General features: G+C 45.5%; 2 protein-coding genes across 3 annotated transcripts in view; both read left to right on the top strand.

The window, feature by feature from the left end:
• Positions 1 to 8,362, top strand: part of WDR49 (WD repeat domain 49) — a 97,860-nt gene extending 89,498 nt beyond the window's left edge. The window contains exons 18-20 of the mRNA XM_079977698.1: positions 1,298 to 1,444; positions 5,184 to 5,355; positions 8,013 to 8,362. Of these exons, the coding sequence (XP_079833824.1) occupies positions 1,298 to 1,444; positions 5,184 to 5,329 (293 nt within the window). The 3' untranslated portion in view covers positions 5,330 to 5,355; positions 8,013 to 8,362. The remainder of the gene's footprint in view (positions 1 to 1,297; positions 1,445 to 5,183; positions 5,356 to 8,012) is intronic.
• Positions 8,363 to 8,511: 149 nt separating this feature from the next.
• Positions 8,512 to 14,078, top strand: part of SERPINI2 (serpin family I member 2) — a 45,869-nt gene continuing 40,302 nt past the window's right edge. Inside the window, exons 1-2 of one of the 2 annotated variants that reach the window (XM_079978134.1) lie at positions 8,512 to 9,555; positions 13,786 to 14,078. In XM_079978134.1, coding sequence (XP_079834260.1) covers positions 9,527 to 9,555; positions 13,786 to 14,078 — 322 coding nt within the window. In that variant the 5' untranslated portion in view covers positions 8,512 to 9,526. Of the gene's footprint in view, positions 9,556 to 9,808; positions 10,154 to 13,785 lie in introns of those variants that run through there. The other variant, XM_079978135.1, reaches the window with a different exon arrangement.

Below are 14,078 nucleotides of genomic sequence, written 5' to 3'. Positions count from 1 at the left end.
GGATGCAATCTGTTGGCTTAAAGCATCCTTCAGCCTAATGCAGGACAGCCTTCAGTCCCAAGTTCAAAAGCAGCCTCAAGCAATCCATTCAGACCTGGGGAGAGGCCATAGCTCAGTGGTAAGAGCATCTGCCTTGCATGCAGAAGGTCCCGGGTTCAACCCCCAGCATCTCCAGGTAAGGCTGGGAGAAATCCCTTGCCTGAAACACCTGGACAATAGTGAGCTAGATGGACCATTGCTCTGACAGCTTCCTATGTTCCTTACCTATGGCAAGAGCCACCAGTCCTTGTTGAGTTGAGTTTGGATTTGATATCCCGCTTTATCACTACCCCAAGGAGTCTCAAAGCGGCTAACAATCTCCTTTCTGGTTGGGGAAGAAGAAAATGAAAAAGGAAGAAGGGATAGGCTTCTGGCCCCAACCATTCCTGACCTTTGACCCTGCCCACAGTTGGCATGTGACTTCTGATAGATTGCACCTGAGGGAATCAGGCCTACAAAAGAAAAAATGGTTGCCCATCCCTGGCTCAAAGAAATTTGTAGAATTTGTAGAAATTGATATTCGTAGAAATTGCTGCTACCGCTATGGGAGTTTGGAGTTTTGTGAGAGCATGGGATGTCCCACACTGGGCCTGCATACAACGTGGGCTGTTGATGTATTCCATCCTTGATGTAGCACCTCACACCCAGTGCTATTTTTCAAGGAAAAGAGGGGCCAGAACTCACCATGAATGCCTTCCTTGTTCTCCTATAATGGTAACGGCACCCACCTGAGAGGTGAACCCCTGCTCACACCTCATAGAATGCCATGCCTTCACTCCCCTCACATTTTGCCGGGGCAGGATTGGTTTGGGGGATGGAATGCAGGAGACTGTCACTGGAAGGAAATAGCTGAAAAGCCCCAGCATGGCTTGTTGGATCCCAGCCAAGGGATAAATTGCAAGAACGAGTCAAGAACTTCCCATTGATGGGAAACCTCAATGAAAAGAATCATATTTATCTTATGTAAATGACAGATTTTGTGACGTCTGCTTGGAAAACTTGCCTGTTAATTAAAATTAAGGGTTATGGCCCTCCCTTTCTTAATGCGGAAGATTAAGAGTTTTCCTTGGCAGAACTTAATAAAAAACAGCCAGTGAATCTCGCCGCATATATATCTGTGTTTATCCAGCTAAATATTTCTCAGTTGTGGAAGTGGCATAGTATGATTAGGCACAAAACATTAGCTTTGCTTCAACTGCAATTGTGCTGATATGTGAAATGATTTTCTGCCTTTGGAATAATCCTCTGGTTTGAAAAGTTGTATTTAGGTCATTAAATATTGAAGCCCTGGAGGAGACGACAGAAATGAATGAGAGCGACTTTCTTCTGCACCCTGACAAATACTTTGGGGGAAAGTTGGCGGAAAAGGACTCTGAAGATTTAAAGCTGCCTACCCTTTCGGCAAGTAAGTAGACCTTCATTATATCCTCATTACTCTAGCTCCTGCTAGCAAGAGGCAAAAATAAAGGTCACTAGCTTATCTCTCTTAAAAGAAAGTAACGGTAATAGGAAAGTCTAGAATTTATCACTTGGCCACTGGCAAGCCTTTGAGGATGTGACAAGCCAGGAAGTTGCTGGAAGCATGCAATCCAAGCCGTAAACAAGGTTGGCATGTTAAATATGTCACTTGCCGTGGTCAAATGGTTAGGGCGCTTGCAGAGCAAGCCTGTACTCGAGCTGTGACCACTGAAGGATCAAAGGGTATGGTGGATGCTCAGTTATTCTGCTGGGATAGGAGATACGCTGCTGCCACCATGACAGATAGTATTGGGCAGACAAATGAATATATTGTGCATGGTTAAATGGTGGAATTTGCTCCCATGAGATGTTTTCTGTACATGCAACATCTTGTGTGAGGTGTTCATTATTGTTATCCAGGATGGCCTGAAGCGGATGTTGAGCTTGTGGTCCAGTCCCTGCCTAAAGTCTTCTTGAGTTAGCCACAGGTGGATTTCGGAACTGCTAGACTCCTTTGCTTTGTAGCTTTGCCCAGCCAAAGATACGAGGACCATTTTGCTTTCCCAGAACAAAAGTCTCCAGGAAGGAGCTCCAGTTCCTCTTGCTGTTGGTAGCTGATCACTGGAGGTCTTTTGCATGAACACAAAGGGGCTTGATGAACTGCTTTATCCCGATTCCATTAAGCCCAGTATTGGCCAGCCTGACCCACAGCAGATCTGCACAGGCTGAAGTGGTGCTTTCCCTAGGCCTGCTGCCCAAGATCCTTCCTGAGCCTGTGTCTTCCCTTCCACAAAACGACAACATCACACCTGTTCCTGGTTTCTTACCCCTCCCTCCCTTCTTCTAGCCAGTTTTTAAAGGAAGTCCTTTCATTTTACTCAAAAACAAGCGAACATCTGCCCACACTGAATTCTTTAACAGCAAACATCACTTAAAAAAAATAAAATAATTGTTGACAAAAGACCCTTCCACTGCACCCAGAAGAATTCCACTCATTTCTCTCTCTCCCCTTGGATAATTTTTTAAGGTGATTTCTCAAAACAAGTACCCTCAAGGATGGGCAACCACAGGTCTTAGGACTGAAGGTGGCACTCCAAGCCAGGTCACACACACTTCTAAGCCACTCCATCAGCCCTTGATGAGTGTACTTGAATTCTGATAATGTTTCCTGCTTGCCTGGATGGAAGAAAAAGACGGGTGCATTAGAGTGTGCAGAAACTAGCCAACTTTTCTTGCTGGCATCTCTCCATCTTGAGAGACAATGGAGTGCACTTCTGGGGCGGAAGTCAAACTGCTGTGTTAGCAGCTCTGAAGTGACCTCCTCGGGGTGCAAGCCTGGGCAGTGTGTCTGGACACCCTGAGTTGTCCAGACAAGACTCCCCTCTTGGCCTTGCTTATGTGGTCCATAGGAAAGTTGAGAAATATGTTTGGTACAGGCTTGGCTGTAGGAGTTGCTGGAAGGAGGCGTACAAGCCACTATTCAACCGTCTTAGGCACTCCACTCTGGATTTGTGTAGGGTTTACTCCTTAGCCTTTCTTCTCCTGAATATGTCTCTCAAGGCAGCAGAGGTTTAGGATCAGAGTTTTCCTTCTCCTGGATGGGCTGCCTTCCTAGGTTGACAAGCCCCACCTGCTCCTTTGTCTCTGGCCATACCCACCACTGGAAAGTGGCTCCCTGGAAGGATGCTCAGAAAAAAATGTGGTGCTTGGGCTGTAAAAGGTTCCCTACCCCTTTGTTGACTGATGGAGAAAAGTTGTGGGGACATCAGAAGAAGTGTTTAGCATAGTGCTGCTCAGAAGAGACTGCCTTCGTGACAGCAGATTCTTCACCAAAGGCTTCCTCAGATCATTCGTAGGCTATAACAGTGAATGGAGCTGGTGCAGGAGAAAGGCTATTTTCATATCTCAGCATCAGCACTCCTGACTTGATAGAGGGGAAAATATATCTTCCAGCTAGATAAGAAGAGGCAACAGAGAATTAGATAGAAAGCCCCCTGAGGGGGGAAAAGGAGAGAATTAAATGGGAGTTTATGCTGATGATTCAGCACAGCCCAATGACAGCCCCCACATGGCTCCAAAAAGCAATTAAAAAAAATTAAAATATAATCCTTTTGGAGGCTGGATCAATTCCCAAAGAGCTTTTTTGACTAGCCAGGTGCATGATCTCAGTTGGCAAAATGCTGATTTTTCTTTGCTGTCGTTAATCTTGCCAGAATTTTGGATCTTTCCCTGTTCCCCAGGAGCTTTGGATACAAAACGCTATTATTAAATTTATATGAAGCACTTCAGAATTTTTCTCATTAATCCTCCTGAAACTCCTGTTTGAGGCACTAAATAAGCTAACTAAGACTAAATAAGCTTTCATGTTAACTTTCAGTAAGGAGTTTGCAACCATTAAAGATTCAGAAGGTTTTTGTTTTGGTATCCAGGGTGATCAATCTCTCATTGTCATAAAAACGTGTAAACCTCAATGTTTGCTTTGGAAGTCATATTGCTATGCAGTTTGAGCCCTTCTCCTCACCCTTAAAATGGATGGGGGTGAGTGGAATATTCAAGTGAGGAAGAATGCAGCCTCTGAGATGAAGCTCTTTCATGCACCAACTGGACAATATAATTTTGGAGTCAGTGGTGAATCCTAAGTCCTAAGTTCACTTGAATAGGCACATGGAAGCCTATGTACCTGAAGTTATGGTTCAGCTGCAGCCACCTTCTTATTCACATACACAGAGATCTAAGTCTGTGGTTTGTGTGGCCTCCAGTGGGTGGGCCAACAGCAGGCAGGAGATCAAGGAAGCAGCGCTGGTCGCAGGTGTTTAACCCAGGAGGGAGAGGTGCTTCACAAAGCACTTTAGCAAACTGCTCTGCGAAGCACCTCCCCACTCCTTTAAAAGGGGATGGAGATTGGCAAAGGGGTTGGCAGGGTTGGTGAGTGAAGTGAGCTGGGGCAAGGCCCCTAATAATTCTACAAGGGAGCGGGTGGTGCTGTGGTCTAAACCACTGAGCCACTTTTGCTTGCTGATCGGAAGGTCGGCGGTTCGAATCCATGCAGTGGGGTGAGCTCCCGTTGCTCTGTCCTAGCTCCTGCCAACCTAGCAGTTCAAAAGTACATCAGGGCAAGTACATAAGTAGGTACCACTACTGCGGGAAGGTAAATGGCATTTCCATGTGCTCTGGAACTCTTCACAGTCCTCTGTGCACCAGAAACGGTTTAGTCATGCTGCCATATGACCCAGAAAGCTGTCTGTGGACAAACGCCGGCTCCCTCGGCCTGAAGCGAGATGAACACCACAACCCCATAGTCGCCTTTGACTGCACTTAACCGTCCAGGGATCCTCCCCCCTCTTTTTTACCTTTAATTCTACATGAATGGAATTTTATGTGAGTGGTATTATTTGTCAGCTGGATACATGCAACTTAACAGCTGTCATTCCCCAGCATTTTGGAGCTTATGTGAACACAGAAAGCCCTTAACATGTTAAACCAAAAGGGGGTTTTGTTTCTTAATTGCTATAGGATGACGAGTTACCAATAAATAGGCTGTGTTTTGTATTGCTTTCTTCTTCTCATTCATTTTCATATTCACCACAAGTCTTCTCTCTTCCTCTCTCTCTCTCTTTTAAAATAAAGATGAACCGGTCCAGTCCTAATGGGGTTATTTATTAATTTTCTTTATTTTCGTCCTGTAGCCCTGAAAGCTGCATTTGATGAAAAGAACTTATTCCCCAAAGAAATTCTGGACCGTGAAAAAAAATCAAGGCAGCTGCATGAGGAAATGTGCAACAGAGGCAGGATAACAAACGAGAGAAAGCAAGGGAAGTTGAAAGGAAAATGAATCAAGCTTCGCTTCAAAAAAAGGAGGTAGGTATGAAGGATGCCACCTGGTGATGACATGAGGCAAGCGTTGGCCCGTTGAGAAGGAGGCAGGGGAAAGAGTCTAAAGACAGCTTCTGAAATGATAAAGGGGTTGGGTAGGTAATTCCTCTAAAGGAAGTCTACAGACCCTGCGTGTGAGAGAGCTTCCCTAGATAAAAGATAGGGAACAACAAAATTCCCTTGGAAATCCTGGATTTGTCCACCAAGGAAGCCCCCACTGTTTGCTATGCAATTGCATCTCGAGGCCCCAAGACCCACCCCCAAAATAAATACACACGGACACTTATATTAGTTTAAATTTTTGGGCAACAATTTTGGCCACAACTTTATTGAAATACAATCACGTGAGTGGTATTGGCTCAGGCATTGACTCCCCACTATAACTGGCTCCACCTCTCAGGATGATCGTTCAACAGTGCGAAGTAAGTGCCCCTCTTTGCATCACACTGCTGTTTTTAAAGCCCCTGGGATCACGCCACCCACTGGCTATTGGCTAAAATCGCCTGGTGTGATCCCAGGGGAATGGCCAGGACTTCTAGCTCCTTCCCCCCATTTTAACCCTATCAGGTGAGCTCTTGGGTCCCGCACGCAACCAGGACCCTCTCTTATGAGGATCCCATTTGCTTTGCCATGGAACTGAAAACTGAAAACTGAGACACAGCATTGTGTAATGGTTAGAGTGCTTGACTTCTTGCTGGACCTTGGTCTTACTCATCTGTCAAATGGAGCCAACATCCCCTGTTAATGCCGAATTCCTTAACCATATAAACTCCCACCCTCCCTCCGTGTGTGTGTGTGTGAGAGAGAGAGAGAGAGAGAGAGAGAGATAATATATTTGACTTGCTTTATAGTCTATGGCAGGCTTCCTCAAACTCGGCCCTCCAGATATTTTTGGCCTACAACTCCCATGATCCCTAGCTAGCAGGACCAGTGGTCTATGGCTTGTTTGCCTGCTTTTGTCACCTGGAGCCATCTACCAGTCCCGGTTTTCCGCTTGCATATGGATTGTGTCAACCTTGTCATGCAAGCTATGCCACTGGACTTTGATCGCTGCCCCTCCCACTCATACACTGGAGTGTGTCCCTTTGAAATGCCAGAGGATCTGCCAGGGGTGTTAAGCTTAGCTGAGATGCCCTCCCCCTGTTGTTAAGAGCAGGCCTATTTTCAGCCGTAACTCAGTTCCAGTACCTCTCAGGTGAGCACCATTGCTATTATAAGGGAACAAAGGAGTTCATGGTGAGTTCCAGCACCTCTTTTTCCAGAAAAATAGCGCTAGTTCGGAGTACACAGCTTGCGTCCTGTACAGTCACAGAATGTCCTGTTCTCTTTTAAAAAGAACTTTGCCTGTTACACCCAATAAATAATACATTGTACATAATCTCGGCTCCAGTACATTGATATTACATTTTGTTAGGTTATAATATATCATATTACAATGCTTTCTTGCAAAACCCTTGCTTCTGTCTTGCAAATTGGATGGAAACAGTTGACCCAGATCACCTTCTCCTCCTTGTCTCTGCCCCAGTTCTTTAAACTTCACCAAAAGAATTAGCTATAAACTAATTCTACAGGTTTTTTTGTTTTTAAAAGCCTTTCTGGTTCCCCTCTCCCTTTAATATCTTAATGCATCCTTGATCATTTTGCTCTCTCCACTGCATGCTTATTATTGGTCTACATTTGCTTGATAATGGGGCCTCTGAAGGGATGTAGCCAGACATCCTCACTAGGGCCATGGCTCAGTGATAGAGCAGGTCCCTCGTTCAATTCCCGGCATCTTCAGGTTGGGCCGGGAGAGTTACTGACCTGAAACCCTGAAAAGACACTGCCAGTCAGTGCAGACAATATTGAGCCAGATGAACCGATGGTCTGATGGGGTACTAAGGTAAAGTCACCTTTTTCTGGTTGGGGCTTTGAAGAATGGAGAATCAATGGAACCAATGTGTCAGGTGCTGATGGTGGTTGCTTGTGAGTAACCAGGCAGGACTCCAACCTGTCTTTTACAGGTTTTGTTGTGCAAACTAGATAGATAGACAGACAGACAGACAGACAGACAGATGATAGATAATTTATTACGGTCGGAGACCAACTGTGCAAACTATTTATAGTGCAGATCTACAAAGTTCATGTCCATCTTAGTAACTTGCAGAATCCGGGAATGGCCCCTTCCGGCTTCTCCCCCAACATAAGAACTTTGGCACCCCAAGCCTCCTCCTCCCCTCCTTGCGTTTCACCCCTCTGCACAAGCTGGGCGATGGATGTGGTGTGTGTCCCTCCTGGCCAGCCTGGCGAGGTGAGGCGCTGGGGTTCTCAGCAGCATCCTCGAGCCCTTTCCTCACTTGGCTGGCCCCTTCCCTTTCTTCTCCACTGGAGGTGTGGCTTTTCCCACCGCTGGAAGAGGAACTGCTCCTCAGGCGTTTCAGAGGCTCTCTGTATCCCAACGCCCCCCTTGCCTCCCTCCCCTGTTCCGATGGCAGTTCCCTGACACAGTGGAACCAGTGGATCTGTTCTGAGTATGACTAACACTGGATAGAAGTTGTATAAACTAAATAAACTTGACTATGCTTCACCTAAGTGGAAACAAGGAGTCTTTGTGTTGTACAAACCTATTCACTTCATTCTCAATATTTCTTTTCCTTTACTAGAGAAAGGTTTTGCACAGCACTGCTAGACCCTAGAAGAGAAATGGTGTGAGGAACAGTTAACCAAATCAAAGAACGACAAGAAGCTTCAAAATCCGAATTCAGAATGAAAAAGTGCATTTGTATCATACAGTCAGAATATAAGTTTTGCTTCTTTTCTTACATTTATTATGGATTAAAGGTTTGTCAGCTTTTTGAGATGAAGCAAAAAAAAAAAAAAATGATGAAAAAATGTCAGCACTGCAGGCCTGAATCTTCTGCCTGCCATGTACTGGTGATTTGTTTATGTACTTGAGAAAAAACAGACAAGAACTGCAAGCCATTTCCTTTATTGAAGAAGATTGTCTTAATAGCAATTCATTAAAGATATTTATGCCGTCCTCTGATCATGTAATGAATATTTAACCATTCTGAAAACAAAGGTTCAGAAATCCAAAGTTATTGCTCCTCTAGGTGAGGTTGATTTCACACGATCGTTTGTTTTTGCCCAATCCAATTTCTAAATAGGGCAGGAATGGCGAACCCCCATCCTGGGGACCTGATCAGCCCCTAAGTCTTTTTTGGGGGTGGGGGGTTTGCTAAGACTTCACAAACTTTGGTGGCAACAGCAAAAGGACAAAACAATGTTAAGTAGGCACAGCACTGATTAGGGATGTGCAAATATGTCAATTTCAGTTTCTCAGTTTCCCAGTTGTTCAATTCTTCATATTTCTGCTTGCTATCTGGTAAGCCCAACACCATCATGGGGAGGACTCTGCATCTTCTAGAAGGGCCCACTAGGGAAGTCCACTGAGAGCACTTTGACCATGGCCTCCTGAAACCAGATACTGGCCCTGGACTTGGAATAAGACTTCTGCATTTCATTGAGGCCTCCACCCGTCGTTCCGCTTATGCTCTGTTCAAACCAGGACTGAGTGCTTTCAGTAAAAATAGATTCCGATGCTGAATGCTGTCTCAAACTTAAGCCCTCAAGGACTCCGGTCAATTGCTACTTTCTTTCTTAAACACCCCTGCATCATTTCTGCCCGTTTCAAAATGTATCTATGCACGTGTCCGTAAGGATATACACAATTAAACCATTCAGCTAGCTGAGCGCTCACTGGACAGGTGGATATGACCATTTATGTCCCAGCGTTCACTAGGGGAGCAATTTGTATTAATAACTTTTCCAGCCAATAACACCCAAGGTAAAGCAGCAACAAATTGGATTGGATTCTGGGGCTCCTCGTGAGATTCGCGGTTGTTGTTTCCATTCTGCTGGAACGTTTACAAACGGCCTGATGTTTGAGCTGAGCCTCTTGCAAAGCGAGCTGCTTGGTTTATCTAACAGTGCAGCACTTTGGGAAGAAAAGCAGCCTTTCATAACACATTTGGTGACCACCTGATACGTGCCCGCCTCATTAATCAAGCGGCTTTTCCCAATAAATGTTGCCATGTAAACGCCCTTGGCCTTCTCCTCGATCTTTGCATTACTTGACAGCCTACGCTGGATGCACAGACCTTCTGCAAATCGCTGAATGGTGAATATTATGCTGCCGTTTTCCAGGTACGTGCCTTTTATATGCCTTGATAAAGTCATTAAAAAGTGGAGGGGGAAGATGGCACAATAGTGGCAGCTATGAATGCAAAGCTCAAGTGACTTATATGCCCTACCTTTCATTGCCATGTCATTTTCCTTTCTTTCACAGTAGTTACAGGGAGTATTTCTGTGGGGCTTCTGCTTTGCTCTTTGCACTAAGTTTGCAGCAGAAAGTGACCCTGCTCCTGAAGAGTTCACACGAGTCCATTTCTAAATAGGTAATGATGTTGTTCCAGCTCGTGCTGGAATATCCTGCCTTTGGTAGCTCTGCTGGAGGCATCTACGTGGCTTCCCCAGTACTGAAATATAAAGAAGCAAAGCAGGGACTGAATTAGTTCAGCCATGCAGGACAAGTGATTCATGGACACAGTGTCCCTCCCTCCCTTCACTTGGTCTGTAATGGACTTTACCTTCTCTTTTGGCTTGTGGAGAAGGGCTGGCCCTCCAAAGGCTGGTAGACTCCATCAACCCCAGCCAGCATGGCCAGAAGTCAGGGCTGATGGGGAGTTGAAATCCAACAACATCTGGGGGGGGGGGGTCTCAGCTTCCCTATCCCTGCTGTAAAGTGAGTACGAGGAACAATGAAAACCTCCCACAGGTTTAGGAAACTGGGTTATTGACCCAACCAGTATAAAGCATCATTCCCAATATGTTTTGAACTGTAAGACTAGCTCCAAAACGAGCTCCTTACACTTGCTGGGGCAGCTGGCATTGCTCAAAATGTGTTAAGATTTTGGACCAAGAAACCAGTTTCCTGCACTTGTTGGATCCTCAGTTGTTTCTGCTTTGCGGTGCGTTTGATTATCCGGTGGCCCTCCAGATGTTGCCATGGATGATGTAAGTTGTAGTTCGTCAACATCTGGAGAGCTGAAGGTTCCCCATACCTGCCTTATGGATTGCAGGACTTTGCAACTTTAATTGTGCAGAGAAGAAGAAAAATAAGTTTGAGAATTGATTAGATATGTCAGATGGGAAAAACCACAGGTGGCGATTATTTTCTCCTTGTTTGCCATACTTAAAGATACGGGAGAACTCTCAGGGCCAAGGCAAACATTGCAAACTTTGTTTTAATTTGGCTAGCTGTTTTTTTTTTTAAGTCTTGTTGTTAGCCACCCCGAAATTGGAGGATGGACAGAATATTAAAGTTTTGTATTGATAAATAAACCTGTAAAGCGAGCTAGTGTGGTTTAGTGGTTAAAGCATTGGGGTAGGACCTGGGAGACCAGGGTTCAAATCCCCTCTCAGCCATGAAGCTCATCTGGTATCCTTGGATCAGTCACCGTCTCCTGGCCTAACCTACCTCGCAGGGTTGTTGTGGGGATTAAATGAAGAGAGGTTGGAACCATGTGACTATCTTGAGCTCCTTGGAGGAAAAGTGGGATATAGATGCAATAAATAAATATTAATACTCTGCCCAGTGGCATGGCTTAAAGAAAATATTTGGGAAACAGCCTTAAAGGAAAAAATGTGACACTATGTTATGTGCTTCACCCTCTCCTCTCCTGCCACTTTACTCCGAATTGTACCCAAAGCCAGTGTGGTGTAGTGGTTAAGAGCGGTAGTCTTGCAATCTGGGGAACTGGGTTTGCGTCTCCGCTCCTCCACATGCAGCTGCAGGGTGACCTTGGGCTAGTCACACTTCTCTGAAGTCTCTCAGCCCCACTCACCTCACAGAGTGTTTGTTGTGGGGGAGGAAGGGAAAAGAGAATGTTAGCTGCTTTGAGACTCCTTAGGGTAGTGATAAAGCGGGATATCAAATCCAAACTCCTCCTCCTCCTCCTCCTCCTCTTCTTCTTCTCCCCTTCTCCATCACTCTCTGCCAATGTTCAGAGGAGAATTTTCAAGTGCAAATGTACGTATTTCATTCCTAGCATAGCTCTTCTCCACCCTGCATAACACGCACTTTCATTATACAACTGATCAATGCTACAAGAGGGCTGTCTTCTTCTCCTTCTTCTCCTTCTTCTTCTCCTCCTCCTCCTCCTCCTCCTCCTCCTCCTCCTTCTTCTTCTTCTTCTTCATCTGCCCACTCGCCTACTCCCCAAACAGCTTGACTGACCCTAAACACAGGTTATGCTGGGATGTCAGTTTCATTAACGCCGGGAAGCAGACCTCACATTACGGATGTGCCAAATGGCTCTGCAGCTGCATCCATTATTTACCACGAAACCATTAATTATCAGTGGCAAAACAGCACTGCTGATCATTGATGCCAGGAAATCCAGCACGGTAATTTCCATCAGTGGAAAATAAAATTAAGTTATGTTGGGAGTGTCTTAAATGGCCATTCAGAATAAATATTGCTGGCAGCTTGTGACTGCAGACATCGTCCCTGCATGAGGATATGAAAATGTCTCCATTACCTTTTTAACACGGCGTAGGAGTCTGTATTCGCTCTGCCTTTCAAATGGATCTTTGATTCATGGGTGCGATAAAGGCGCTGGTGATAGATCATAAGGGAAAGAAAGCTTTACTTTGTCAGAGAAACTGCATTTGTGGAAGGAAGGTGGCTGTTCCTTTGGAACTGAATATTGTCCACTGAGCGGAATCTTAAAAGACCAGTTCTAAATGAGTTTATGTGGGATGTGATACATAAGTAGCAGTCAAATACAACATTCCTTGTTTTCCTAGAGTGGACATGCAGGGGGATGTTTGATTCAGCCAGTCGAAACTTCCTGTTTCCTCCTGGGCTGAGATGGAAGAGGAAGTTCCTCTTGCGTGTGACTAGACGTGGGCGTGACCTTACCTGTCCAGGTAACAAAAAGGACAAGGCACGCAGCCATCTCTCTCTCTTTGACTTCCTCCTTCGTTGGACCAGCAGCTTTATGGCTAGAGATGCTCTGTTGGCTTTCAGAGGAGAAAGGGACTATCTCCATATCGGATAGACCTACATGTATATACTTTGTAACTAAGTCTGCCTTCAGGGATCCAACTGTGAACTGATGATGTGAGTAAACTTCTTTTATATACAGTGGTACCTTGGGTTACATACGCTTCAGGTTATATACGCTTCAAGTTACAGACTCTGCTAACCCAGAAATAGTGCTTCAGGTTAAGAACTTTGCTTCAGGATGAGAACAGAAATCGTGCTCCGGCGGTGCGACAGCAGAAGGAGGCCCCATTAGCTAAAGTGGTGTTTCAGGTTAAGAACAGTTTCAGGTTAAGTATGGACCTCCGGAACAAATTAAGTACTTAACCCAAGGTACCACTGTACTTTAAACAAGATTGTGGCATGTTCATTCTTTTAAGAGGGATATAAGGGGACTTATCAGGAATCTAATAGTAAGAGGCTTAAACAAGCCTGCAGTTTACTCATAAGGAAGTCCTGTGTAGTTTAGAACAGGGGTTGAGAACCTCAGACCCAGAGGCCAAATGCTCCCCTTCAGGCCTCTCTTACCTGGAACTCTCTGCAAGTCACAGCCCTTGCTGGTCCTGCTTTGGACCCCAAGCATTTTTGCCTGGCTGGAACAGGTCCTTGAACTCTGCCAATGCCTCTTGCTTGTTTGGATAGAGTGGGTGAGTGGGTGTTGAAAGCAGCCTACTGTACAAAGGTAACACAATTGGAAAGAGGTTTGTTGCTTGCAGGCTTTCCATAGGCATCTGGCTGGCTACTGCGATAACAGGGTGCTGTAGTAGATGGACTTTTTGCCGGATCCAACAGAGCTCTTCTTACGTTCCTATCCACCACAACCCCAAGACCTGTGTATATGGTCATAACCCCACTAGTATATATATCAGAAGGTCGGCAGTTCGAATTCCCACGACGGGGTGAGCTCCCGTTGCTCTGTCCCAGCTCCTGCCAACCTAGCAGTTCAAAAGCATACTAGTACAAGTAGATAAATAGGTACTGCTGTGGCAGGAAGTTAAATGATGTTTCCGTGCACTCTGGCTTCCGTCACAGTGTTCTGTTGCGCCAGTATTGGTTTAGTCATGCTGGCCACGTGACCTGGAAAGCTGTCTGTGGACAAACACCGGCTCCCTCGGCCTGAAGCAAGATGAGCGCCGCAGCGCCATAGTCACCTTTGACTGGACTTAACTGTCCAGTGGTACTTTACCTATATGTTATGACAGGATGTTTTATTCCCCTTCTCATTGTGTTGAAGATTTCATTGTGTTGGGGGGGGGGGATAATTCCTAAAAGGGAATGGAAGCAATTTGACTATGCATTATTAAACCTCCTTTCCAACAATTCAACAGCTCAAGGAGCTACCCAACATTCTGCAGTACAATGAGGAGAGCTCTACTTCCAAGCCTTCTCCTTGCTGTCACCGGAATCCACCTCACCAGAAGTCATACCTCCCAACCTGTGGCTGAAAGCACCGCACGCTTGGCGGTGGATTTGTCTCGGGTTCTTTCTGTCTCCCGGAAAAATGAGAACATTCTCTATTCTCCACTTGGAGTTTTGTTGGCCCTCGGAACAATCCACTTAGGAGCCAAGGGAAAAGCACGCGATGAGATCAGGCAGCTTCTTAACCTGCAAGGAAATGATG

The sequence above is a fragment of the Podarcis cretensis genome, assembly GCF_951804945.1.
Source record: "Podarcis cretensis genome assembly, chromosome: 5".
Lineage (NCBI taxonomy): Eukaryota > Metazoa > Chordata > Lepidosauria > Squamata > Lacertidae > Podarcis > Podarcis cretensis.
Note: the sequence above shows the minus strand (reverse complement) of the source record. Positions and strands in the feature narration are given on the sequence as shown.